Below are 26,907 nucleotides of genomic sequence, written 5' to 3'. Positions count from 1 at the left end.
TTGATGTTGTTGCCATAGAACATTTTTATATTTATGATACTTGGAGAATGGTCAAGATGAAAACACTTTTGTAGTTCTGTAAAATAAAGTAAACCACTTTGCATGTTTTATACACAGCTTCCCCAGAAACACAGGGTACAGAGGAGATTTGCTGAGTGTGACCAGGTTCATATTAAAAACAAAGCAAAATGCTAAGGGCTACTACACTGAGCCTTTAGGCTCAGATCTGTATGAAAGTGAAGCTGTGCTCAGTCATAATTCCCCCAGCTTCTCTAGCTTCCCCACTTATTCCAGATGGGTAGTTTATTTATCTCTTTTGGGGATGCAACTGACCTCTCTCTGAAGTCCTGTCAAACTCTGCTCAGACTGGAGAATATGCTTGCAAAATGTGATTATTCCTACTGAATGGTGAACAGTGGAAGCCCATCCCCATCATGACCTGCTTATTAGTTTCCTCCATCTTACTAGTTTCCTCTCTTTATCTTTTACGTTATAAACTCTTTGTGTCAAAGACTGTCCTTAACGATTTTTGTACAATGGGGAAACCTGTGTGTGGTCATAGATGCTACCATAATTATATATTTTTCTGGCAGATGGATTTGGGAAGGGGTGTGTGAGTCGATACTCTATACATTTCTCCCAGCTATCATGGAGTGGTGTGAGGGGGAGTATTGGATTTGCAGCTTCTGCTGTTTCCATTCACACTTGGAGCTGCAATCCAGGAGTGTCCTGACTGCACAGGTCCAGGGCACAATCTAGCTTTAATATAAAATTCTACAATACTAGACGGAGGATGCAGAGACATTCAGAAAAACAGCAGTACAGTATAGCACTTCATTTGGTCTTGACAGCAGAAACACAGATGTCACAAGTCTTTATTTAATCTGTGCAGGTTTTCATAATTAATTTCATAATTAAAATCCTAGGAATGTGTGTATTTTTCTTCTTCCTTTGGGCCACACTGAAATCCAGTAAAGTGCTGCTTATTTTGACTAAGGGTGGCAAAATCTGGCCCATGATTCAATAATTCTGCATGGGCATTAACAAATAAACTGGCACGTTCCTTTTCCATGGAGCAACAATTGAAGGTTGATCTGCACACAAGAATTGCACTGGTTTAATTAAATCTGTATCTAAATCAATTTAGTTAAATCAGTAATCCAATTAAGATAAACCCATATAAGGCGCCCATAAACCAATTTAAGAATGCCAACGTAAAGGGGTTGCACTGATTTAGAGAAATCAGTTTAGAAACAGAATTTAGTTAAATTGGGGCAATTTCTGTTTGTAAACCACCCTGAAGGCTCTAATCTTGCAAACAGATGTGCAGTGTATCTACTGACAGGACTGGAGCCTTTAGGAGCTTCAACATAACGGGGGGCTGACAAATGGAAGTATATGAATTGCCAGCACACTTTCTTGCCAGCTTTGTGCTCATTCAATATGTGTGGGTGTTTTTATTCCTACGTGTTTTGTTCAGACATGCTAAAATTCCTCAAAAGTTTAGGTTATTTGACTCTTGTACTAACCTAGATAAGTCAGTCATCAGAACATTTTTTTAAATGCTTGAATAGGTGCATTTTGTAAGTTGGAGGAAACAGTTGTAACAGCACAACTTTTTAGTCACAGCAGAGACCTACATTTCTCCCTCTGGCATTTGAGGAGCCTGGGGTCAGTCAGTACTACTTCAGATGTTTAGTTCTTTTCACTAGCTTCTCTACAATATTTAAAGTGGATGCCCTAGGATTGGCCCCAGGGCTTCTTTAAACAAATACAAGCCCCCCCCCCCCAAAAAAATCCTGATTCCCACTGGAGTATAACTCTTCATGTCCTGGCTAATGATTGCCAGCCATCCTCTCAAACCCACTCTCAAAGCCCCCTCCCAAAACTGAAATAAACACAAGATTTCATTACAGAGAAAAATAGCTCTTTTCAACTAGGAAAAAGTCTTTCCTTCTCATTGCACATAACCCTTCTGCAGCTTTCTCATAATCGCCCTCCTCCCTCACTCCATCCCTCTCTGGGAAGTGGTTTTCAAAGATCACACACTGCCCTCAATTAGATGCATGTCCATAATTAACCAAAAGTAACCTTACAGTTAATAGGAAAAATGACTTTAACCATTCTAAGGCTGATATACCTGCCCTAAACCATCTTTCCAAGCAGTGTACTCTTTGCAGACTATTAGCATTGCCGTGCCTGATTCCAGTCCTTTGCTGCACAAAGTGGAAAGGCTTTAGTGTCAGGAAAATGTTTTCTCTTTTGTTCCAGTACATGTGTCAGAGGAACTTGGTCCATGACAATGGACATCCTAATTGAGCAGGTAGTACCAGAAGGTTTCCCTTTACTGTGAGCATTCCTTCTCTGTTCTCTGGGAGGAAGTTTTCTACTGCAGTATAAGATCAGGTGTTCTTCCTTTCCTACCACTTGAGAGAGTGTGGTGCTCACTCTGTGTGAGAGGCATCCATTTGTCACTGTCTCAACTGCACTGAATCCTTTTACCACATCTGGGCCGCTGGCCAAAATTATGCCTGGTGGTGACGTGGGAAGGAAAACATCTATAGTTATACACTGTCTCTAGAAATGCTCTGACCTGCTTCTTCCTGTCTGGCTCAGGCCAACTTTGTTACTTCAAACATGCTCCTTTTTTTATTACAAAGTAAGGTCTGTGATTCTCCCCCCCCCCCGCCCCGCCCTGCCCTGCCCAAAATTCTCATACGAAGGTCTGATGATGAGAGGGGATCGATTTTAGTTTTTCTTCCAGTATTGGTCTCTGTAGACTGAGGCCCAGCCTGTGTTTGGTAACTAGTTGCATTGCCTCCCTGCCTGTGGGATGAGTCTGTTTACCCAAAGGACCACCTTTTGATCCTGGGCTAAGATTTTGGTCCCCAATCATTTGCCTGGCCTCCTTTCACATTAAGTCTTCTGGGATTTCCCAGTAGAAACAAGTCTGAAGCTAATTCAGAGAAAATGGGAGCAGGGCTATTTATTGGGATTACAGTATCAACCCTGAGATTACTGATTATCCCCCAGTCTTGTCACTGGAAGTAGATTTTCAAACCCTAGGAAGTCTCGTCCAATGAGCACAGAGTATGGAAATTTAGGGTTACTCCTGTTCTCACCTTTGTGTTTCCCTGAACCTCTATTTGTATGGGAATTGCTGGTTAGTAATTAACTTTCCCATGTGGTTGGTGTCAGCTGATTCCACTCCACCAGTTTCCTAGAGACCAGTATGACTTCACTTTCAGTCTAGTAAAGCAGTGATTTCTAGACTGTTCATTCTATCCAACTGTGTATATCTATGTGGAGTTGTAGCATCTCCTACAAGGTTGATTAAGCCTCCCGGATTCTCACTGTTATCTACATTGCACTGTATGGGTGTTAGGCCATAGTGCCCCACAAGCATAGTAACTATACACAGCCCAGGTATCCCATATTCTTTGAGCTATTAGGTCTTATCCCACCACTTTCTCTCCCTGATTCCTGAGGTCCTCCTCAGAGCTCTCTTTGGCAACCCTCCTCCCCAGCATTTCAGAGGTCTGGGTCTTCAGACTGAGACTGGCTTCATCATCTGGCACAGCTCGTCTTTGGTAGTGTGAGGGAGCTCTTTAGCCACTAAGTGGTTCTCTTCAAGGGTGACCAAATCGTCATTAGAGGAAGGGTTCTTTTGTCCACCCTACCCCGGTAGGTCTGGTGGTGGCCTTCTTAGAGACCTGTCCAAACCCAAGAGTTCCCTGATACTTTCCATTCTGGCATGATGGATAGGGCTGCCCCCTCCCCTGATGTGGGCAGCCACCAGGTGGCAGCCAATAGCGTGAACATGGGCTGGAAGGCTTCAGAGGAACACTGGGTAGTTGCACAGCGGGCAGCTGGAGAGAAGCAGTGCTTTCCCGCGTCAAGCTTTTCTCCAGCTGGCTGCATGGCTGCTCTGTGCTCCTTGGAAGCCTTCCAGCCTGTGTTCATGCTGCTCCCCATCTCCTGCTGGATTTCTTGAGGCCCTGCTCTCCTGCACCTCACACAGACCTCTGCAGAGGTACTGCTCCCTCGTCTCCCGCCGTCTGCATGGCAGCTGTCTCCTGCACGGGGGAAGGGAGAGGAAGGGGAGGTGTGCTGGACCCTGTGCTGGACTGCCTGGCCCTGGAGGCCCTGTGCCAGTGTACAGTATGTTCTGCCCCTGTTTGGATCCCATTTAAAATCTGTTTAGTGGTGCCCAGTGGTGGTACAACTTTGTGCCCAGCGGTTAGAGCACTTGAGACCAAGGTTCAATTTCCTCTTCTGTCTGTAGGGAAGAGTGGATTTGAACAGGGTTCCCTCACAGTCAAGGCAAATGCTCTATTGCTAAGCTAAATGTTATAAGTTGGGCACTACCATCCATGGGTGTCAGAAGGATTGCAACCCCCCCTAAAAAAAAGGCTAATATAATGCTGGGGTGTATTAGCAGGAGTGTCATGTGGAAAGCATGGAAGTAACTGTCCCTGTGTATGTGGCACTGGTGAAGTCATAGCTGGAGTACTATGTCCAAATCTGGGCACTGCACTTCCAGAAAGATGAGGAAAATTGAAGAGAGTCCAGAGGAGGGCAGCAAAAATAATAAAAGCTTTGGAAAAGCTAACCTGTGAGGAAAGGTCTAACTCCCTCTCCGCCCCCCCCCCCCCAACAAACCCAAGGGTCTTTAGTTTTGACCAAAGAAGACTTCAAATATGCAAAGGGCTGTTAAAGAGGATGGTGATCCATGTCCACTGAAGGTAGGAGGAATAATTGGCTGAATTTGCAGCAAGGGAGATTTAGGTCAGCTATTTGAAAACAAAAAACCCCCCACCTTTCTTACTCTAAATGTAGCTAAGCTCTAGAAAAGACTTCCCTGTCACTGTAGGTTTCTAAGAACAGGTTGGACAGACACCTATCAGACATGATCTAGGTTTACTTTGTCTCATTTCAGTGCAGGGGACTGGAGCAGATGACCTTTTCATGTCCTTTTCATCCCTATATTTAAATGAGAACAGTGTGTGCATGAGGTAGTGAGGCCTGGCCTACTACATCTCACTTCGAGAGTTGTGGAGAGTGTACCTCTTCACACACTAACCCTCCTCTTCTCCTTTCACATCTCACCCTCCCACACATCAGCCTCACCATGTCTGGTGCCTGTGAACCAGAATGATTTCAACAATGTTTAAACCTATTTATATTTTCACCACGAGGAGAAGAACTCTGTTCACAAGAGATTTCCCACTAAAGAGTGTATTTAGTGATTACAACTATGGCAGGATTTTTCTTGATAGGACTGAGATATCACTCAAGAATGGAGGTGGAGGGAATGAGCTGAGTAAGAATAGATAAAGGTCTGCCAAAAAGTTAAAAGGGTAACAGATTTATGAATTCCAACGCCAGAAGGAACCATTGTGCTCATCAGTCTGACCTCCTGTGTAGAACAAGGCCATAAACTTCCCCCAGTAGCTCCTAGAGCAGATATTTTAAGGAATCAGCTAATCTTGATTTAAAAATGGTCAGTGATTGAGAATCCACTGTGACCTCTGGTATAACTGGTCCAGTGGCTGTTTACTCTCATTCTTAAAAAAAATAAACGCCTTTATTTCTAGGCTTCAGCTTCCAGCCATTGGGGTGTGTTATACATTTCTGTGCTAGTTTGCAGAACTTACTGTTAAATACTGTTCCTCATGTCAATACTTATAGACAGTAATCAAGTCATCCCTTAACTTTTTTGTTAAGCTAAATAGCGTGAGCTCTTTGGGTCTGTCAATAAGCAGTAAGCATCACCTAGCAAGGGTTGTATCTGTAACCTCTCCCCTCCTGCTCAAGATTCCCATTTTTACATTCCAGGATTTTATTAGCTAAGCTCTTCTGGCCACAGTGTCTAACTGGGATCCCTTGTTAAGCTGATTATCCCCCAAATCTTTTTCAGGGTCATTGTCTTCCAGATTAGTCATCCATCCTGTAAATATGGCCAACATTCTTAGCCCCAGAAGTATACATTTAGCCATATTAAAACACCTACTGTTTCCTTGTACCCAGTTTACCAAGCAATCCAGTTTGCTCTCAGTTAGTGACCTGTCTTCTTTGTTATTTACCACTTTCCCGAGTTTTGTGTCTTCTGCAGACTTTAAATGATCATTTTATGTTTTCTTGTACATCATTGATAAAAATGTTGCAGGCCAAGAATTAATTCCTGAGGGATCCCATTGGAAACATATCCACTTGATTCCGTGTTTACAATTTCATTTTGAAAGCTTATTAGTTAGGTAGTCTTAATCCATTAAATGCGTGCCAGAAAAACTAGTTGTTGTGGTTGCCCCAGATCTGTGCTGACCACGGTAATTATGAGCAGCAAAGCAGGACATCTAGATATGTAGGTCATCTCAAACAACTGCCAATACAGACTTTATAGAGACCAATCACTTAGTTTATGCTACTTACAGTGTGCTGCATCTTATTAGTCCTGTTAAAATGATCTTCCATTGTTCCAAAGTAAATTAGTTATATAAAAACAATAATTTGTATGGGTATATCCAAAAGATCATGAAATGTTAGATTATATAATGGACTGAATTTTATTAAATGCAAACTATACATTTAACTAATATTTGTATTTATTATGTTATAAATGTGTGTGATGCTTTATAAATAACTAAAAGGTGTTCACAATTTTAGGATCTGATCCTGCAAGCCTTTACTCATATATGCAGTTGTAATCCATTTAGTTTGTAGGATTGGGTTCTAAAGTATGAGGTGACAAGGAAAAAAAATAAATATATGGGGGGTAATGGAGAGACAGGATACATAATATCATTAGATAATATTTGTATAATATTCCAAAAATAGACAATGGCCCAAAGGTCATAGACTAAATGCACAAAAGTATTTAGGCTCCTAAATGCCCCTTGAAATTGAGGGATCAGAGCCAGAGTGCTAAGAACTATTGTTATAAGGTGGTTCTCATAAGTTACAACTAAATGTATAATATAAAGCATTTTATGGGACCTCTTTAATCTGACAGTCCTGGGAAACAAAGTTTGCTGGAGTAAAGATTTTGCTGGGCTAGGGAGGGAGGAAGGGAGGGGAATGGGTGTAGGGTGCTTTACCTGGTACTCCATGTCTCCAGATGCTCTGAGGAACTCCTGCTCCTCTCCTCCCCGGTACGAGAGTGATATTGAAAAGCCTCTGGCAGAGCGCCTAGCTGTGCTGCCATTCTCCCAGCTGAGCTGCTTCCACCTGTCAGGGTCCATACCATGGGGGTTCCCAAATAGGGACCCCCAGAATATAGAGGTTATAGTGTAGTACAAAACTACAGTAGTTTTATATTTGTTTATTTTAACCAGTTAAATTTAATTTTAAAATAAAATGGGAGACGGAAGTATTCATGTGCTGAAGCAAATTAGTATTAGTAAATAATTAGTAGTAAATTCAGTCATTGAGAGGGGTATTATTAAAGTTTAGGAGCTATTGGATTAATTGTTACAACCTAGCTCTATACTAAGATCGTATAATTTGTATTATGAATGCTGTGGAAAGATTTAAAATTAGCACATAATCTGTTTACCCTCATGTACAACATCTCCATTAACATTAATTAGAGCCTCATGATTCAATCCCCATATGCTTCACAGAAAATGTGCCACAATCATGTGGGAAAAAATACGATAAAGGGATGAGTCTCTCTTGGAATGCTGGTGATCAGCTGATGATGCTGAAGGCTCCACTTCCGCAGTGAGATCTGAATATGTGGACCCTAGTAATCAGGGTCTGCACTGATATAGGGTCTACCTTCATGGACCTGAAAGCTTGCCTCAGCTATCATTTCCAGGGCAAAAAATGTAAACGGTCAGGAGTTTTCGTAAAATGAAATGTATTGACAACTCGGCCTCATTAGAGTCATTAGGAGTTTTGCCACACATGCTTAGGCTGTATTCACAGTAAGAGGTTCAGGTGAAATTCCCAGCAAATGTACACAAACTCACACTAACTGTCTTTGAGGCAGTGGACTAAAATCAGTAATGTAGCTGTGGTAGTATGTGCAGCTATGAGTGGCAGGACAGGTTAGCCATACCAAGTATGTGCCCACTGGGTTCAGGAGGGTTGGTACTAATGGCAGCTAGCCTGTGCTGCTGCTTGCCACTGCCTGTGCTAGCACAGCTACACTCCTGCTTTTAACACACTAGCTTGTGGCGAGCTAGCACAAGAATGCCTACACAAGCTGGGAATCAACCCCCAGCCCTAAGTATAGCTGTACCTTTAGGCTATTTGCATGAGTTGCGATCTCATTTGCATATTTTTTGCCAATCCATTTTTGCGATAGGGGTTTTTGCGCAAAAACAAGCAGTGTGGATGTTTTATTTTTGTGCAAAAAAACCTTTTTCTGCAAGATCCTTATGTCCCCTAAAAAGGAGGTATATCGAGGCTTTTAGACTTTGTCTGCTGGTAGGAGAGGGGACAGAGAGAGTGATTGAACAAGGGGACTAAAAATAAGGAAATGTTTTTAAAAAGCCTTTTGAAATACATTATTAATATTTTAATTTCACCTGAACCTCTTTTCAGCATGTCATCTGTATAATAAACCATTTTGCAATTTGGTTTTTGATTGCTCCTCTTTTTTTTTTTTTTAATTTCTTATAGCAACAGAAGATTATCACCGTGTAGCTCAGCATGCAAACAATGGACAAGCCATTACAGCTTCCTGCAAAAATAAAGATACAGACCTGCAGGCTAAAATACAAACCTATATAGATCAAAACACAGTTATGATCTTCAGTAATGCAGCATGCAGTCTGTCTGCTAAGGTAATGTGTTAATTTTCAAGCAGAGATAGAAAGGATTTGTCATAGTTAATAAGTCTAGTTTCTTTCGATTTTAATAAAGTAACTGAGATGCAAATCCCATTGACTTCAGCATGACTCCACATGGGCTGTAGAATGCTCTATTTACAGATGTTTTCCATTTGTAAATTAAGCTGCCAGGGCTAAATTTTGGTGCTTTGTCCCAGCCCATTCATTCAGGACCTGATACAATATTGGAGTTTTCCTGCTTACATCAAGGGTTTGGGCAGGCCTCAGATACGTAATCCAGATGAGATTTCTTATTCATTCTGGTATGGAATCTATCATCCCTTTGTCAATGCCTCCTCTTGAGTTACATTGCTTCTGTAATACCCTTGCTTCGCTATTTAGAGATATTTTTGAAAAGTTACTAATTTATCTGGTTTGTTCTTTGGAGAAACAGAACTGTGAAGAAATAGTTCCTGTCTTTTGTGCCTATTCATTGGGTTTGATTAACTAAGGATTTTCTTTCTGTTAAAAGGTGACTGCTTTTTTTTGTCATTATGGTAACTTGTAAACAAGTTACAGGCAGTCCCCGACTTATGTGGATCCGACTTTTCTCGGGGCTTTTCTCACCCTGGAGCTCGCAGGTGGCGGGACCGCCCAGAGCGCAGCGGTCCTGCCACCGCGTCCTCCGGGGCGAGAAAAGCTGCTCCGGGTCTTCCTGGTGTGCTGGGGGGGACTCCTCAGCACAGCAGGGAGACCCGAGCAAAGCCTCACAGGCGGCGGACCCCGCTGCCCGTGCGGCTTTGCTCCTTTGCCCCGGAGCAAAGCGCACCGGTGGCGGGGTCCCCCGCCTCTGCGGCTTTGCTCCTGTCTCCCTCCTGTCTCCCCAGCACAGCAGGGAAACAGGAGCAAAGCTGCAGAGGTGGGGGACCCCGCCGCCTCTGCAGCTTTGCTCCGGGTCTCCCTGGTCTGCTGGAGGGGGGGTGCAGCTAGTGCACCCCCCCCAGCAGACCAGGCTTTTGTTGTGGACGCCTGGGGTAGAGCAGCTGGGGTGCTGCCAGGTTGGTCCCGGGGGGACCTACCCAGCAGCACCCCAGCTGTTCTGTCCCAGGCTCCAGATTCAGCCGCTGTTGAAACTGATCAGTGGCTGATTCCAGGAAGCTGGGGCAGAGCAACTCTGCCTCAGGCTTCCTGTAGTCAGCCCCTGGTCAGTTTCAGCAACAGCGGCTGAATCTGGAGCCAGTTCCGAGTTACGTACAAATTCAACTTAAGAACAAACCTATAGTCCCTATCTTGTACATAACCCGGGGACTGCCTGTAACTTGTTTAACTTTGATTCTGGTTGAGAAATTCCCCAGAAGGCAATTCACATCTACGTAAAGACATTTTTCGCTTATTATTGTAACTACTGGCATATGCCTCTACATATTAATTTTATAGTTTTACTTTAATGGGTGTAATTAAAAAAAAATTACATTTTTCTCAAGGAGGAACAGGAGTTTTATTTCCAGTTAGTAAATCAGTTTTTAAAATATCTAGTGTCCTTGACAGCAGGCCCCTTCCTGCAGGGGCACAGATGTCCCCGGACGGAGCCTTGCTACCCCCTATCCCGGGGACAAGCAGACATAGGAAGATGCTGGCCAAGCCAGGAGCCTGCAGGCAGGAGGGGGGCGACGGGACAGCTCGGCTTTCCTCTGTGCTATGCACACATCGAGACTGGCAGTGGTGGTGTCCCGCTGGAAGAAGACCTATCCCTGCCTGCTGGAGGAGGCGGGGAGGGTGTCGGGGGAGGTGTGTGAGAGCAGCAGATGCCGGTGAGGATGCTGTGGGAATCCCCTCTTCTTCTTTCCCTGCCCAGCAGGTTCCCCTAGCAGGGGCTCAGTGTCCTCTGCCTTGCTGTGTTTGCCCAGGAGCGGATGCTGCCCCAAGAGTGTGGGCCTGACCATGTGCTGTGTGCATCGCTGCAGTGTGTGTGTGTCCAGGCCTCCTGCCTCCTTAGTGGTGGCTTGTGGTGGAAGGGTGTTCCATCACGGGGTTGGGACTAAGGCAGGCCTGTGCAGGAACCCTGGGAGCAGGAGCACAAGGATCCTCTCTGGCAGCCTACTGGGGCTGAGTGCTCCGGACTGGTACTCCAGGCGCACCCACATGCACAGGCTTCTGCACAATGTCCACGTCAAGAAGGCCGAACTGGATATGTCTAGGGACAGTCAATGGAGCTCACCTGATGGGCCTTCCCTGGCTTCGTCCAATCCCTGGGCAACATACTGGGATTTCGGAATAAGTCATCTGTTATTCTGAATTATTTCATAATAATGGCATTGCTGTGTAGACACTCACTCAGTTATTTCGAAATAATGCTGCTGTGTAGACGTGCCCTAAGACTTTAATAGCCACAGAGCAGAACAACCACAGCATAAGTAAGATTTTCAGTCTAGTTCTTGTGGTCAATAGTAAAATGAAACTTATAATGGATGGATAAGATAGTGTCAGAGTCTGATATTCTCAGGATATTGATAAGGACAGGGGCAAAAATGGAGAAAAAAGTAAGATCTTTGGAACTTTGGTGTTTGCCTCTATTTTTAAGGTGTCAGAATTAATAATACCTTGCCCGACTAACTTCAAATATGGCAGAACAATCTACCTCACTTTTGACTTGCCATGAGGCAGATGTGACTCCATTTTAATGGATTTTAGAGGGCTCATCAAAATTAAATTTATAACAAAAAAGGCCAGATTTGACCCTGCATCTATGTTCTGCTTGGGAGGTGACTTTAATGGAGGAAGGGCATTGGGTAGCCAGTTCCAGGTGTTTGATCTGTGGGCCAGTTTACACTTCTGGGTGAGTTAGAGCAGCCTTGGAACTGCTCCTACTTATACCACTGGTCTATGACCCCGAAGAGAACTCAGTGGGATTTCTTGTGTAAGAGTAATTGCTCACCATTGGGAGTAAGGTCCAGTTTGTCCCAGACACTAGTTAAGTGAGTTGTGCAAGGACTCAGTGAGGTAGTGCATGGCTCAACCAGGAAGAGAACTATGACCTCTGAGGTTCTTCTCTAGCCATTCATCTTCATTGCCTCTCAGTGGGGGGATTCTTATGGGCAAGATGTAGATAGCAGATAAGAGGATGGCATAATAAAGGGAAAAAGTAAAATATTGGTGTTTAGTGCTTTGTATTAATGCCTATATTTATGCACTCTGGTTTATGCAGGTGAAGGAGCTATTCAAATCCATGAGTGTTCCCTATTGCTCACTTGAACTAGACCAGACAGGTAAGGTCATTTTGCAGTTGAGTTTTTGGTATGCAAATAACACTTACAGTCTGTAAGCATCACAGTCTTTCCTAACATTTCCTGTGAGTACTTCCTCCTTGGCCGTATCTGCAAACAATGAGATTGCTCTTCTTCCTTGTAGTCTAAAGACAAACTTTTTTTGGGGTCTCTTCCTCATGGAGAGCACAGATGTTCTTGTAAATCAGGCAAAGCATTTCCCCACTTGCATCATCAGAACAACTATAGAGATTAACCTCTGCCTGACATGTTAAAACTAGGGATGTAAGCGACTAGTTGATTACCTGGTTAGCATTACTCTATTGACTTTTAATACATTTAAAAAGCAGAGGTGCAGCATATGGAACCGAGGCACAAGCTGGGAAAGCTGATTCCTGGCTTGTGCTCAGGTCCCCCATCGACTACTCAATTAGCTGATTAAACACAATTTATCATCCCTAGTTAAAACCACAGTACCAAATGGAATTAATTGCCATTGTGTGTTTAATTCCACTATAGTCATGGTCAATTTTCTCTCTAATCTTTTCCATCTATGTGTGGAATAATGTTATGTGGACTAAGGCATGTGCAAATGTGCACCACCAGTAGAAACAAAAAAAAAACCCCTAGCTCTGGGTACTCTGCTAATCAGGTGAGTGGCATTTGAATCTCCCCTGAGTGGCTGCACAAGCGCACAACTTATAGGGAACACTGATTATGGCTGGGATTTACATTATATACTGTTTTTCTTTAAAATGATTTAGCTGTTACGAGAGAAGGTGAGATCGTAATGAACATGGTTTTACGTGTACAGTGCTTCCCAAACACATGAAAGATAAGTTGCTAAATTGAAAGGTGAGGCTACGCTGATGTAATTTATACCTTCATCCACACCTACAGGGCTTGATTGTGATCTCACTTACGGTATCACAGTAATGCCACTCCTCTCACTTCAGTGGGTTATTCTGGGATTACACTGTTGTCATTGAGAGGTGTGTGAAGTTCTTTGTGTGTACATTACCCCCATTGAGATTATCTTTAACTGACCAACTTGTTCATATTGCTGAGGGGCTAGATCAGTTAAAGGCAACTAAGAACAGCGAGTGGGCTGCATTAATGGCCCTCTTTCATCTCAGGCTACTGCGGCTCTCTGCGGTTCCAGCTGCGGCTTACAGACCACCCAGTCTGCTCCCCATCCCCCCATGCTCCTCTCACAGCCTGGTACACTGGAGGCCCGCACTTCCTACTCCTCTCCCTCTTTCCTCACATTTTCAGAATGCCACAAATTGCTTGAGTTGTGCTCCATCCTCGCTATTCCCTCTTGGTCCCCCCCCCCCCCAGAGCCTGAACAGCTCTGTCCTCATCATAGAATCGTAGGGCTGGAAGAGACTAGCCCCCTGCCCAAAGCAGGCTCAATCCCAAGTAAATCATCCCAGCCAGGGCTTTGTCAAGTTGGAACTTAAAAACCTCTAGGGGCGGAGATTCCACCATCTCCCTAGATAACCCATTCCAGTGCTACACTACCCTTCTAGTGAAATAGTTTTTCCTAATGTCCAACCTAGACCTCCCCCACTGTAACTTGAGTCCATTGCTCCTTTTTTTTGCCATCTGTCACTAGTGAGAATAGGCTTTCTCCCACCTCTTTGGAACCTCCCTTCAGGAAGCTGAAGGCTGCTATCAAATCCCCCCTTGCTCTTCCCTTCTGCAGACTAAGTACACCCATATCCCTCAGCCTCTCCTTGTAGGTCATGTGTTCCAACCCACTAATCATTTTGGTTGCCCTTTGCTGGCCCTTTCTATAATGGGGGGCCCAGAACTGGATGCAGTACTCCAGATGTGGCCTCACCAGTGCTGAAGCAAGGGGAATAATAACTTTTCTAGATCTGCTCGAAATGCTCCTCCTAATGCACCCTAAGGCCTAATAGCCTTCGGTTTACTCATATCCAGATTCTCATCCACTGTTATCCCCTGGTTCTTTTCTGCCAAATTGCTTCTTAGCCAGTTAGTTCCTAGCCTGTAACAATGCTTGGGATTCTTCCATCCCAAGTGCAGGACTCTGCACTTGTCCTTGTTGAACCTCATCAGATTTCTTTTGGTCCAGTCATCCAATGTGTCTAGGTCACTCTGGACCCTATCCCTACCCTCCCAAGTATCTACCTCTCCCACTAGCTTAGTGTTATCTGCAGACTTGCTGAGGGTGAAATCTGTCTCCTCATGTAGGTCACTAATAAAGATGTTGAACAAATCCGGCCCTAGAACTAATCCTTGGGGCGCTCCTCTTGAAACCAACCGCCAACCAGACATCAAGCTGATGATCACTACCCGTTGGGCCCGACAGTCTAGCCAGCTTTCTATCGACTTTACAGTCCATTTATCCAATTCATGCTTCCGTAAGTTTCTGGCAAGAATCATCACGTCAGTACAGGGATGTGCCTTTAAGACACAGTCCATCTCATAGTATGATTAACATCAGTGTATATTCAGTTACAGGGCAAGGATGTTTCATATTTTCTTTAATATTACAGTGGGTCATATATTCACGTGGTGTAAATTAGCATAGCTACACTGAAGTAATAACTTCATTAGAGCTCTGCTGATTTACACCAGCTTTGGGAGCGACCTAAATGCCCTCTGTCTCAGAGAAGGATCCAACTGTACTAAATGTGAGATCCAAGACCTGCTTCTGAATGTTGCTCTGAGGAATGTTGCCCTGAGGAATATGCCAGTTTATCTGAGGGAAAATATTGATTCACCAACTCTCTGCATTATTGTAATTGCTATTAATACTGAGTGTGTGCCAGAACAAACACAGGATATGAAAAGCGTTTTTTTTGCTTTGTCATTCATCACTGGAAGTTTGCCCAGTGCTACAAGGGAGTGGCCAAGAAGCTGTGAATATTTGACTAAGTTCTTCTGGTAGATACTTGAGGTAACTGGAGCTGTTTGTATACTATGTGCCTTGTCCAACCAACACATTTGTATCTAATTTAAGAGTATAGTTTTACATGAACATTCCTAAAGTTGTTTAGACTTGTTATAGGAATACAACGTGTGGTTCATTTGTTTTGTGTCCACAGAACTCTGGCTTTTTGTAGGTATGTGGCTCTCCCTCCTCTCTTCCCCCCCCCCCCCCCAGCATGGGGAATGTTTTACTTCAGTACAAATCCTGGCAGGTATTCAAAACCTGTGTCCCAGCATTCCTCAGTATGTATTAGAGATGTAAGTGAGAAATTGAGTAGTTGACTTCTCAATAAGCCTAGGCTTACTGTGTAGTTGAGGTTGACTACTCGTTTCCCCTCCCTCCCTGAGGCAGCAAGGTGGGGGGAAACAGAAGCCGGTGCTGGGGGAAGCCAGCTTAAAGGACGGTTCCCTCCAGCACTGTGGTTATGCGGCCACCTATCCACCTCCCGCGCTGCTGCCTAGAAGCAGTAGCACGGGGATGGTAGGGGAGGCTGCCGTGAAGCAGCTTCTGCTCACAGAAGGCCTAGCCTGGCTGCGAACACAAGCTGCTTTGGCAGCAGCCACTGTCTGCGAGGGGTCCCAGGTCTCTGCTGGGCCTCTCCTTGGGCAGGGGCTGCTGGACCTTGTACAAGCTGGGACTGAGCAATCCCAGTTCAGTCCTGGCTCTTGCCGGGTCTGGGAGCTACCCCTGCTGCGGCTCTGCATTTTAAATGTAGAAATAGCAGGGCGGCTCTTACTACATTTAAAATGCAGAGCCGCAGCAGGGGTAGGTCCCAGGCCCAGCGTGAGTCAGGACTGAACACCTTCCCTTATCGACTAATCATGTAGTCAATACAAATTGCATTGATTACACGGTTAGCCAGTAACTCGCCTCTTAACATGGTTAGTGCAGGCAGCTATCCTGTCCCTTCAGCTCAGGAAGTATTAAACACCACACTCCGAGTCTGTTGAGGCCCTTTCCTAAGGCCACTGTTTATTAATTGCACTGACAATCTATAGCAAACTGCCACATCAAACAGTTCAACCAAAGTCCAGCAGCCGCCCTTCCTTCAACCCAGAGGCTTTCTCACCAGAGCCCCTCTGTGCCTAGCAACATAGATGTGGTTTCTGCTGCGCCTCCTGGATTGAAGTGGTTTCCATTATGCGCAGGGTTTATAGTTTGGTTCAATGGCTCTTAGCCCCCACACTCTACAAATTGTTCCAGAGCCCCTGCCTGACAGCTTTTCCCCAGTCTTCCTATAGACCAGGAATGGCCATTACTGACTCTGAGCCACATACATGACAATCTTTAGATATTCAAGAGCGTGGGTGTGCCTGCCAGGGGTTAGGCAAATGCCCTGCTGGAGGCACCTGCAGGGCTCAAGCCTTCAGTCATGCTTTTGCTGAACCCCTAGCAGGTGTGCCCCATGGGACTGAACTCACAAGACTCCGCCCAATGCTGGGCAAAAGCATTTACCCCACCATCCTGTGCTAATGCAGAGGTCCTTCTCCTGCCCCAAGTCTGGTAGGTGGAGAAGGGGTGATGGGATAGGGAAGGGGATGGGATGCTCCGCAACCCCTACCTTTTAACCATAAGCTGCATGTGGCTTGTGAGCCAGTTTGGCCATCCCTGCACTGTCTTCCTGGGAGTCCCCCTGCCACAGGAGTCAACCTGCTGCTTGGAGTGCTCACTCTCAGTGCAGTGCTTTCAACCTTGGCAGGAATCGAGGACTTACCAGGCACATGCTTCTGATAAGTGCCCCTACCAGACCTAAACTCCTGTTTGCAGAGGGGCTCTGGCTCAAACAGGGCTGCCCCTTAAAGTGGCCAACTTCCTGGTTAGAACTGGTTCCTACGCAGTGTTTCCCTGAACTAGAATGTTAAGACTTTTAGATAATAACAATGCCTAGCGCTTGCATAACGCTATGTATTTTCAGAGCACTTGACAGCCATTAACTAATGATTTTTCACAATTTTCATAGGCACCAACTCCAGGGGTGCTCCAGGGATAGAGTGTCTACAGGGGAAAAATAGTGGGTGCTCTGCACCCACCATTGCGCCCCCCCATCAACTTCTCCCCCCAGCTCCTCCCACCTACCATGAATTCGCTGTTCAGTGGTGTGCAGGAAGTGCTGGGAACGGAAGGAGCAGCGTGAGGGCAGGGCATGCTGGGTGGAGAGGGTAGAACAGGGCAAGAAGAGGGGTTCGGGGTGGGTAGAGGATGGATGCGACATTGGGAGAAGGGTTTCAGTGGGGATAGGGCCTGGGGAGTGGTGGGGTTAAGCACCTTCTAGGAAATCAGAGTATTATTCCTATGTTATAGAGTAGGAAATGGAAATAGTGAAGTTAAGGCCTAATTTTCAGTAAGTTGATCTGCCTGCATTTGAGTGCACAATTGCATTTCTCCTTTGTGTGCTCACTACAAGATATAAATGCACATATCAGACAGGTGGATGCGTAGTCATGTGCATATATGAGCCAGAATCTGCACGGTGCATCCTGTAGTAAGCAGGTGAAGTATGAGCACAGCTAAATACACAAGTGCACACTGACAACCTTACTGAAAATCAAGCCCCATGTGACTTGACCAAAGTTACAAGGAGATTCAGGAGCAGAGCTGGTCATAGAACCTGTTGTGTGTGTAGACCCTTTTTTAACAAGGTTCAAAAAAGAACTAGATAAATTCATGGAGGTTGGGTCTATCAATACTACTTAGCCAGAATGGGTAGGAATGATGTCCTCTGTGAGTCAGGGGCTGGAAATGGGGGAGAGGGATCACTTGATGATTGCTTGTTCCGTTCACTCCCTCTGGGGCATCTGGCATTGGCCAGTCGGAAGACAGGATACTGAGCTGGATGATCTTCTGGTCTGACCCAGGATGGCCATTCTTATGTTTTTATGACCTTGCCTCTCCTCTGCAGTTTGTGCTGAGTCAGATCATAAATCATCAGGATTGCCTGGATTGGAGAACGTTAGCTTGTTTCTGCTAATTTGTTATACAGAGAGGGAGAAGCGGGGCCACAGCAGCTGGAGAGCTCTGTCCTGAGGGAGCCCCAGTGGGCCGGAGCCCAAGCCCAGTGGCAGTGGGGCTGGAGCGGAGCCAGTCACAGGGAGGGAGAGCATCCTGGGTGGCCGGGACAAGAGACCTCCGCATATCTGGCAAAGTCCCTCATTTGGGACGGGTCAGGTCCTGAGGGTGCTGGATAAGGGAGGTCCAACCTGTAGTTGGCTCTCCATCTGGGCAGATTTTTTCAAATAAGAAATGTCTGGGGATTAGCGGAGCAAGCACTGCAGTTCAGAAAGAGCTGTCTCCACACTCCGTTAGACGCTGCATGTGCAGCTGTGGAATCCCACCGAGCTCACCCCGGCCTGCCAGGTAAGCAGAGTTGCCCCGTGCCTCTTAGCCATGTCACCTGCTTTGTGGCTGCAGAGGTGACAGGCCCAGGCCAAGGGGACAGCCACACCCTTGGGCCTGTACCAGCTGGCTTGCCACTGTGATGGGGAGTACAACATTGATTCCCACCTTGAGTGTTAGGCTGCAGGTATGCCCTTCCGGCACTGCCTAGCAACCTCCTCCAGCACCTTCAAATACTCCCTGCCAGTACAACCCCCACTCCCTAAATACTCCTCCAGCAATCCCCCCCCCCCCCCGCCCCTGCATTTTAGCCCCTACTCTAATCCCGTTCCCCTTGATGAGGCCCTCTATTTGGGAACTTGAAAAATGATAATCCAAGTCATATCAACAGATGCAACTGAAGGAAGAGTCTTGAAGAAACTAACCAAAAGAGAACCCTCCCTAGCTTTGAATACGTTTTTGTAAGATCATACAGGGTGCATCTCTGTGAACCAGGGAGACTCCGGTACTGGACCACAGATGTTCCAGGATCAGAGAATCCTGGTGCACTGAGGGGGCCGGGAGGGTCGGGAGCCTGGCCTGATGCAGCAGGGATGGGCAGTGGGAGCCCAGTGCGATGTGGGGGCGGAAGCCCAATGTGTGGCCCAGCTGGGTTGCCCGGAGGGCTGGGAGCCCAGGAAGCTGCCAGGGAGAGGGGAAGTGGGAGCCAGGAAGTCTGACGCGTAGCTCAGCTGGGTTGGGGTGGCAGGGCAGGGGGTGGGGCCAGCAGCAGGGGGGGGGTTAGAAATGATCTCCCTCTGTCTGACAAAATCCCTCCGCCAGGACCTGTCAGGCCCCGAGGGTGCCAGACCTGGGAAGTCCAACCTGTAGCATGAAAAACTAATGGAGAATGAGTTTTTCTTTTTCTGGACTGCAGAGAGGGGAGAATATTGGTAGTAATTTACTTTAAAAGTGTTGTGTTTAAAAACATAACCACAGAAAATCTAATTTCCTTATTTTTCCTTAAATATGTTGTTGAACTGGCAGGACTCCTAACTGATCAATTTATTGGATTTCAGCAGACTAAAATATAGCAAAAGCTTCAGGGGGTGGCCGAGTTAGTTTGTAACATAAAAAACATAAAAAACAACAAATAGTCTAGTAGCACTTTAAAGACTAACAAAACATGTAGATGATATCATGAGCTTTCGTGGGCAAAACCACTTCTTCAGAAGACCGGAGTATAATATAAAATATAATAAAATATAGCAAGTCATCCTAACTTTGCATGTGACTCATCATTGCCTTAGGAAATAGGCTTGCATTGAAATGTAATCTAATGTGTGGAGAAGTGAGTGATCATTCTTGAGTAACAGAAAGCCACACCCCTCTGTGATTTCAGTTCAGTGTCGCCTTCATAAAGGAAGACTTTTAGACTCTGTATTCTTTTGTACTTTATTTCAGAGGATGGGCAGAAGCTGCAAGACGCATTGTATGAACTAACTATGGAAACTTCAGTGCCAATTGTATTTGTGCAACAGAAGCAAATAGGAGATTATGACAAAACTGTAAAGGTAGGAAAAGAAACAACATGAACTGATTTTTATAACTTTTTAGATTTGAAGATAAGAATCAGTGTAGATACAGACTTCCTTTTAACAGTGTGTGTTTTGGGGGGGGGAGGGTCAGCCTTGAGTCACAATCACCTTTCTTTTTCCATATTACTAAATGGGAAGCATATTGGCTAGATCAGGAGAGAGTTGTGATGTGGGAAGGGGATGAAGGGAGAGAAGAGGGGAAGGATCTTGATATGGAAAAAGTTGAGAACTACCGATGTACAGGCAGTCCCCGGGTTACATGGATCTGACTTACATCGGATCCCTACTTACAAATGGGGTGAGGCAACCCCGCACTAGCTGCTTCCCCCCAGCAGACCAGGGAGACGCGAAGATAGCGCCCCACCCCCCCCGCAGCAGACCAGGGAGACGTGGAGCGGCTTTCCTCAGCAGACACCTCAGCTTGAGAATAAAGGACTGAGGGAAGTGAGGTGTGGGAGAATAAAACTGAGCTCTGGAGAAATGTTTGGCTAGAGTTTCCCCTACAATATGTATCAGTTCCGACTTACATACAAATTCAACTTAAGAACAAACCTACAGTCCCTATCTTGTACATAACCCGGGGACTGCCTGTAGTAAAGACTCAGAACAGTTTCATAACCTATGTGATACATTCTCTTAAAAAAATTCAAAGCATGATTTACAAAGCATCATCTCCAGATATGCTATATGTATGTGTTATAATGTTGTCTTATGATATGTGTTTCATCAGGGAGGCTTTACTCACTAATTAAGTTTGATAGGTGTCTGATAGTTGTTTTTGAGAGCTGTCTATCCTCAGATAGGGCTGTTGCCATCAGGCAAAGAAAAAGATGTGGTTTTTGAGGGAAAGAGAGGTGGAAAAGAACAGCACACTTTCTTTTTAAACTTTTATAAACGTGAACTACATGAAACAGTATTTCACACAGTTCAATAAGTGCTTCCTTCTTAAGCTGTACTAAAAGAAATAGAACTTGAACCCAATCATAGGGCAAAGGCCATGTTCCAAAAGGGGAACCAAATGTAAATTTTTAGAAGCAGGATTCTTTTTCTGTGGGGGTTTTTTGTGTGTGTTTGTGTGTGTACATGTATTCAGCTTCTGATGCCTTCAGGGTTTTGTTTTCATTTTTAAAAAGCAGCCCATAATTATGAAGAAACTGGAAGACTTACTTGGCATTGCCTGGGTCCTGAGGAGGGGAGCCACCCAGGCCACCCTGGGTCAGCCTGAGGCGGTGGGACCACACGCCATGGTGGCCCAGGGGTGTCTTGTGGTGGCAGGGCCATGCAGTGGCTGGCAGCTGCTCCCCAGAGCAGGCTGGGCTAGTGGACACCCTGAGGCTGGCCAGCAGCTAGCTTCTTCCCAGGGCTGAGGCGCTTGCTGCCCCCATGTGGTCATGCATGAATGTAACTGTCCTTGCTGTCAAACCCTTCCCTTTCTGTTTGAGAAACAATCCCATTTGTGCTGGCAAAAGCCCTCTATGCAGACTGTCATGATACAGTATTTTTCAGCTTGGTTGGCCAGATTAAGCTTCACTAGTAAATATAAGCTGTGTCCACCCAAAGAGCACTTTGCTAGCATAGCATGCTGTTACAGGCATCCTGCAGTGTTCCTCAAAGTGGGCCGCGGGCCTGCTTTGGGAAAGCCACTAGCGGGATCACACTGCTTTGTTTACCTAAAGGGTCCATAGCCACAGAGCCTGGCAGACTGGAGTTGATGGTGAACTGGAGTTAATGGGAGCCACGAGGCTCCATGACTATGGACCCTCTTAGGTAAACAAAGCAGCATGGGCTTGCTAGAGGCTTTTGCAAAGCGAGCCTACAGCCTACTTGGAGAAACACTGGCATCCTGGGAGACCCTTCAAAGCACAGACATGTTCAAAATAATGAGATGTGGCTTTTCAGTGAGGTTGACTTGTGCTGTGGCTAGGAGGCTGAAATATCTAGCCTAAAATCAGAGTAGTAGCTACTCTGAACCTTAGCTCTGGTTCCCTAATACACTACACGCGATGTCCGTTCAGTGTGAGAGTCACAGTACTTTGTATATGGTAGAATATTGACTCTTTGGACAGTACAGTATGCTCATGGAATGAAGCACCAAAAAGCGAGAAATGTATCGTGATTTCAATGAGACTTCAGAACATAAGGATGATTTGTGATAATTTTCTCATGTGTGTGATTTGTGATATAAATGATAGCGTCTCATTTGCTTACTGTGAAGTATTTTTGGGGAAGTGGGGGCAGAGAGATGGGTAGAGAATTTCTTGATATGTTCATTCGTTACTTCCTTATTTTGTTCTGTGAATTTACTGTTTTCTTAATAGGTTTCTTTATCTGATGCATTTGCTCTCTTCTTGGACTTCTACACTGTGATCCATGGAGATAACCTCACAATGTAGTTCAAACAGCTAAATCAACAAAAATGTGCTGGGCATGTAATTAGATAGGTAGGTAGATAGATAGATGCTTGAAGGGGTTTTGAAATGTAGTTAGTTTATTAAAGTGAGTAATTTCAAGTGCTGTTCTTGTTCCCTGAGCCCCCTGCCAATTTGGAAGGGGGGGTTATAATCAAATTTTCCCATATTCTTTTTCTGTCTTTCAATTATTTTCTCTCCTTGCTGTCTGAAAGAAACAGAACAACAACAGAGGACGCTGATAGACTGTGCACCACATCGCCTTCTTTCTCAACACCCAGCTCTGATACTTGCATAGTTGCCTCTCAATCCCTTTGTGCCAAAGAGGGGTTTGTCACCTTCCCCCTCCCCTGGATCCTGCAGAGGCTTCTCTGCTCAGTCTGAAGTCTGTGTAAAACTCTTACGCGAATGGCGAGTAGGAGAGAATCTCACTCAACACCCTTCTCGGGGTTTGCTTGCAGAGGGGGCTCCCTGCTAACCCTGCCGCCGCCGCCACATCCCCATCCCGGGTCTACTTCCTACATGGCCTATACGCTCCGTCTTCGGGGTCTTCGCCCCCGGGATGGCGTCGCCGCTACCCAAGTCTCTGCCCTGTGTCCTTCCTTGTGTGAGGGTTCCCCGTGGTCGTCAGCGTTGTAAGGTCCTGGCCCGGTCTGGTGGCTCGCCTCCCCCGCTGCCAGGTCCCCCACGTGCCTACCTGCTGGGGTCACGGCTTTGGCGTCCTTCCCAGGGTCCACGGAGGTTCCGGTGCCCTTGGTCGCCCTCACGCCAATTCTGGCATCTTCACCTGGCTCGGAGCCTCCCGCCGCTTTCTCCCCCTCCTGCGTGCCGGGCCTGGTGTCCTTTTCCTGCCCTGCTCCAGTTCCACCGTCCCCTTCCAGTCCTGCGCCGGTGTCAGCGCTCTCCCTTTCCAACTGAGCCAGCGCCGGGTTTGAGTGTGGCGCTTGGAGGAGGGCACATGCGCAGCAGGGACGGAGAAGGCTGCGCTGGTTTTGCTCCGTGCTGCCAACTGCGGGCACGCTCTCGCTCAGGGTCAGGGACGGGCTCAGGAGCCCATTGCACTTTCCATACCAAATAAGCATCCCAGTATGTTAAATGGTCACATCTCTCTGAGAGCTTTGTAGCAGCTATTGTTGCAAATAGAACTGGAAGGAAATTTTTCATCAAAACTTTTTGTTTTACATAATTTTTATCAGAACCAAAGCATTTAGTAAAATGTGTTATTTCAACAGACTTTTCCACATAAAAAAGTTTTAAACTACAAAAAAAAAATATATTTCCTCTCTCCCAGCAACAACTTCTCACTGGAACTATTCATTTTGTCATTGATTCAGATTTAAGAGCTATGGTTAATGCTTTTTTTTAAAAAATAGATTTATCTTTTTGTTTACTTTTTGCAGGCACATAAGGAAGGAAAGATTAAAAAACTACTTGAAACGAATCAACATGATCATGTGCAGGATTCCTACGACTATGATCTAATTGTCATTGGAGGGGGGTCTGGAGGTCTGGCTGCTTCCAAGGTATGAATGGCAAATTGCACATTTACGAGCCACAGACAATTGTGGTCTAAATATTTCTGATACTGTGGAGGCATCAAATTTATTCTTGTTCTTCTGTTATTCTCTGTGAGCTAGTCCCAGTGGTATCCTCATTTACAGAAGCAGTTGTTCTGAAGATGAAAAGTATGAAAATGTAACGAAGTGAATGTGAAATAAAACTTTACTCCCTTTCCCACCCTCCAAGAGATATTGTTTAAAAACTCTCGAGAGGTTTTCTTAGCATTTGAATTAAGCTGCTGAGAGCATTTTAAAACTATCCTGAAATTTATTATATATATATTTTTATTTTTACCTGGGATTTTTTCTGTCTGTGTGTACATGGGTTTTTTCATTTTTGAATCAGTAATTTTTATGTTTAATGGCTACAGTGAAATCAGTGACAGTTTGCTTAACTAGCTGCAAGCCTGGCATGTAATGTAATATAATTAATAATACATGAGCTAATTGTTGTCATTCAAGATATCAGGTTTACTAATTTGAAAAAAAAATGCCACCCTTGACATTTACAGATTGTGGGCTAAATTCTGCACATCAATGTGGCATTCATGTATAGTGCCACATTGATGTGCAGGTGTGTAACTGAGGGCAGAATTTGGTTCCTGGAGCTTTTATAGGACATGTCGGATCAGTACAGTAGGAATACACATTTAAAATCCTTCTAACATGATTTATCTGGTTTTCCCTTTAAAAGACATGGAATGTTGTTGAGACATTATTTAAAAAATGTGACTGGCTGCAGTAGAGAGCATCAGTTCTTTAGCAGTGCCCTTAACCTCCAAAGTGAAACTGCATGACTTGTAGAAATCTGTATGCCTGTTTTTTCCCCCATTTTGAGCATGCAGATTAATTCTGAAGATTAGGGACCGCTTGGCCATGCCCTTGCAGCTCAAGTGTTTTTAAATAATTCAAAATGACATTTATTTTCATTAGTGTATGATGCTGTCATGTAGTATGGATGCAAATATTTAGATATTTTAATTTGTTTTCCAGGAAGCTGTCAAGTATGGCAAGAAAGTGATGGTGCTGGACTACGTTACTCCTACTCCTCTGGGAACTAGATGGGGTAAATTTCTGCTGGCTACAATCATGTTGTTATTAACAGGCATTTCTTAGTTAAAAGGTTTGGATTATATTTTAGGGCAAAGAATATTCATACCTAAAACATATTCTGTCCTCTCTTAGGTCTTGGAGGGACGTGCGTAAATGTGGGTTGTATACCCAAGAAACTGATGCACCAGGCAGCTTTGCTAGGTCAAGCCTTGCAAGATTCACGCAAGTTTGGATGGCAGTTTGAGGAGAAAGGTATGGACACTTTTTAAAACTTATCTTTTAATTTTCATCCAGAGTTCTATCCTGCAAGGTGCTGAGTACTCCAGCACTTCTTCTGCATAGCACTTTAGCTTGTGTTAGCTTTAAGAATGCTAGTGGTACCATTGACTTCATTGGGATGACATATCCGCTTAAGTGCATTGCAGGATCAGAACAGGAATGCTCAGTATTGGGTCCTCAGTAGTGCAGCATGCATTTTTGTAGTTCGTTGATTACTTCCAGTGCTTAATACAATGAACCTATGTGTCCATTCAGGCGGGTCTGGATGTGATTCAGGCATGCTCCCCATAAGTGTGCATATGCAGAAGCAATTCTCAAAAAGACGTAACCTATTTATGTTTTAACAGACACCTGCTCACAACAGGTGTCAGCAGAATAATATTGACACTGAGATAAAGCTAAAAGCTTGAAGGGTTAAAAAAATAGGGAATGCCACAATCCTGAATGGCTTGGTTGGAGTCCACTGACAACAAAATAATGCCTTCCACTGTTGTTGTAGCCATATGGTAAGCACTGTAGGTCAGACCCAACTTTGCCTTATTCCAGCATTCTGTGGGTATATCAGGGTTAAACAGGAGTAACAGTGGTGAACGGAGCCCACTGTGACTATGGTTATGTGGGAATCCTACTGGAAATGTAAGGAAGACTGGGGAAGATGAGGGATAAACAGGTTAAATGCTGGACATCTTTTTGTTTCTCCAACAGTCAAACACAGCTGGGAGACTATGACAGAAGCTGTTCAGAATTATATTGGCTCTCTCAACTGGGGCTATCGAGTATCTTTGAGAGAGAAGAAGGTCACATACGAGAATGCTTACGGAGAATTTGTTGGGCCACACACAGTCAAGGTACCGAATAGCAATGTGTTCTCTATCCCTTCTTTACTATTTTTTGGGAAAAGATGCTTTTCTGGCACAACAATTTTCTTGTTGGTAAAAGTGTGAAATACTAACTATGTCCCATTGCTTTGCATATAGGCAACAAATAACAAAGGAAAAGAGAAACTGTACACAGCTGAGAAATTTCTCATTGCTACTGGTGAACGGCCACGCTACCTGGGTATCCCTGGAGACAAAGAATATTGCATTAGCAGGTAAAAATGGGCAGGAATGCAGAATAATCCACTTTGCCTATTTTGAAATGGTGTCCTATGATACCAGTTCTGCAGGTTTGAAGAGAGTAGGGCTGCTGAGCATGGTGCTTCATTACTCATGGTCCTGTAATGTAACACAAATGGAGGAGAATGGTCATGGCAGAGTAATGGACCAGCAAGAACACCAGGCTCAGGTTCTGAGCACTTAGCTATGAGACATGTTTGTTTCTTTGGTAACTATTACGAGGTGACAGTAGCAGTAGTTGAGAGCCAGACTTGGTATTAATTTATCGGGCCCATCTCCATCCCATCATACTCGTTTTCTGCCCTGTTCACCTGCACCTAGGTCAGTACAAGTGTAGTGGGTTGTACGTGAATAGTTCCAGTGAAGTTAGTAGCACTATTTACATGCTCAAAGTTGAAGCCTTTTGTACACTTTGAGGAAGCCTCTGCACAAGTGAGGAAATCCTGAGTTTGAAAGCATTTTCACTTCTGCAAGTCTGCAGTCTGTATGCAGTGAGATGAAGTACTGTTGATCCAAGAAATGTGAAACCACATGACATTTGCCTATTTTCTTGTCGTGTTACAACCTTGAAACTCAGC

The 26,907-nt window shown here is 45.0% G+C and overlaps 1 protein-coding gene across 3 annotated transcripts in view; it reads left to right on the top strand.

Annotated features, from left to right (window-relative positions):
- TXNRD1 (thioredoxin reductase 1) overlaps window positions 1–26,907 on the top strand; it is a 58,655-nt gene that overhangs the window by 1,789 nt on the left and 29,959 nt on the right. For 2 of the 3 annotated variants that reach the window (XM_075938719.1, XM_075938713.1), the window contains exons 2-9: window positions 8,629–8,792; window positions 11,983–12,043; window positions 19,779–19,888; window positions 23,721–23,843; window positions 24,873–24,945; window positions 25,065–25,184; window positions 25,917–26,059; window positions 26,189–26,304. In XM_075938719.1, the coding sequence (XP_075794834.1) occupies window positions 8,754–8,792; window positions 11,983–12,043; window positions 19,779–19,888; window positions 23,721–23,843; window positions 24,873–24,945; window positions 25,065–25,184; window positions 25,917–26,059; window positions 26,189–26,304 (785 nt within the window). In that variant the 5' untranslated portion in view covers window positions 8,629–8,753. The remainder of the gene's footprint in view (window positions 1–8,628; window positions 8,793–11,982; window positions 12,044–19,778; window positions 19,889–23,720; window positions 23,844–24,872; window positions 24,946–25,064; window positions 25,185–25,916; window positions 26,060–26,188; window positions 26,305–26,907) is intronic. The other variant, XM_075938727.1, reaches the window with a different exon arrangement.

This window comes from Pelodiscus sinensis, chromosome 1, assembly GCF_049634645.1.
Source record: "Pelodiscus sinensis isolate JC-2024 chromosome 1, ASM4963464v1, whole genome shotgun sequence".
Classification (NCBI taxonomy): Eukaryota; Metazoa; Chordata; order Testudines; family Trionychidae; genus Pelodiscus; species Pelodiscus sinensis.
This window is presented reverse-complemented; position numbering and strand designations above follow the sequence as displayed.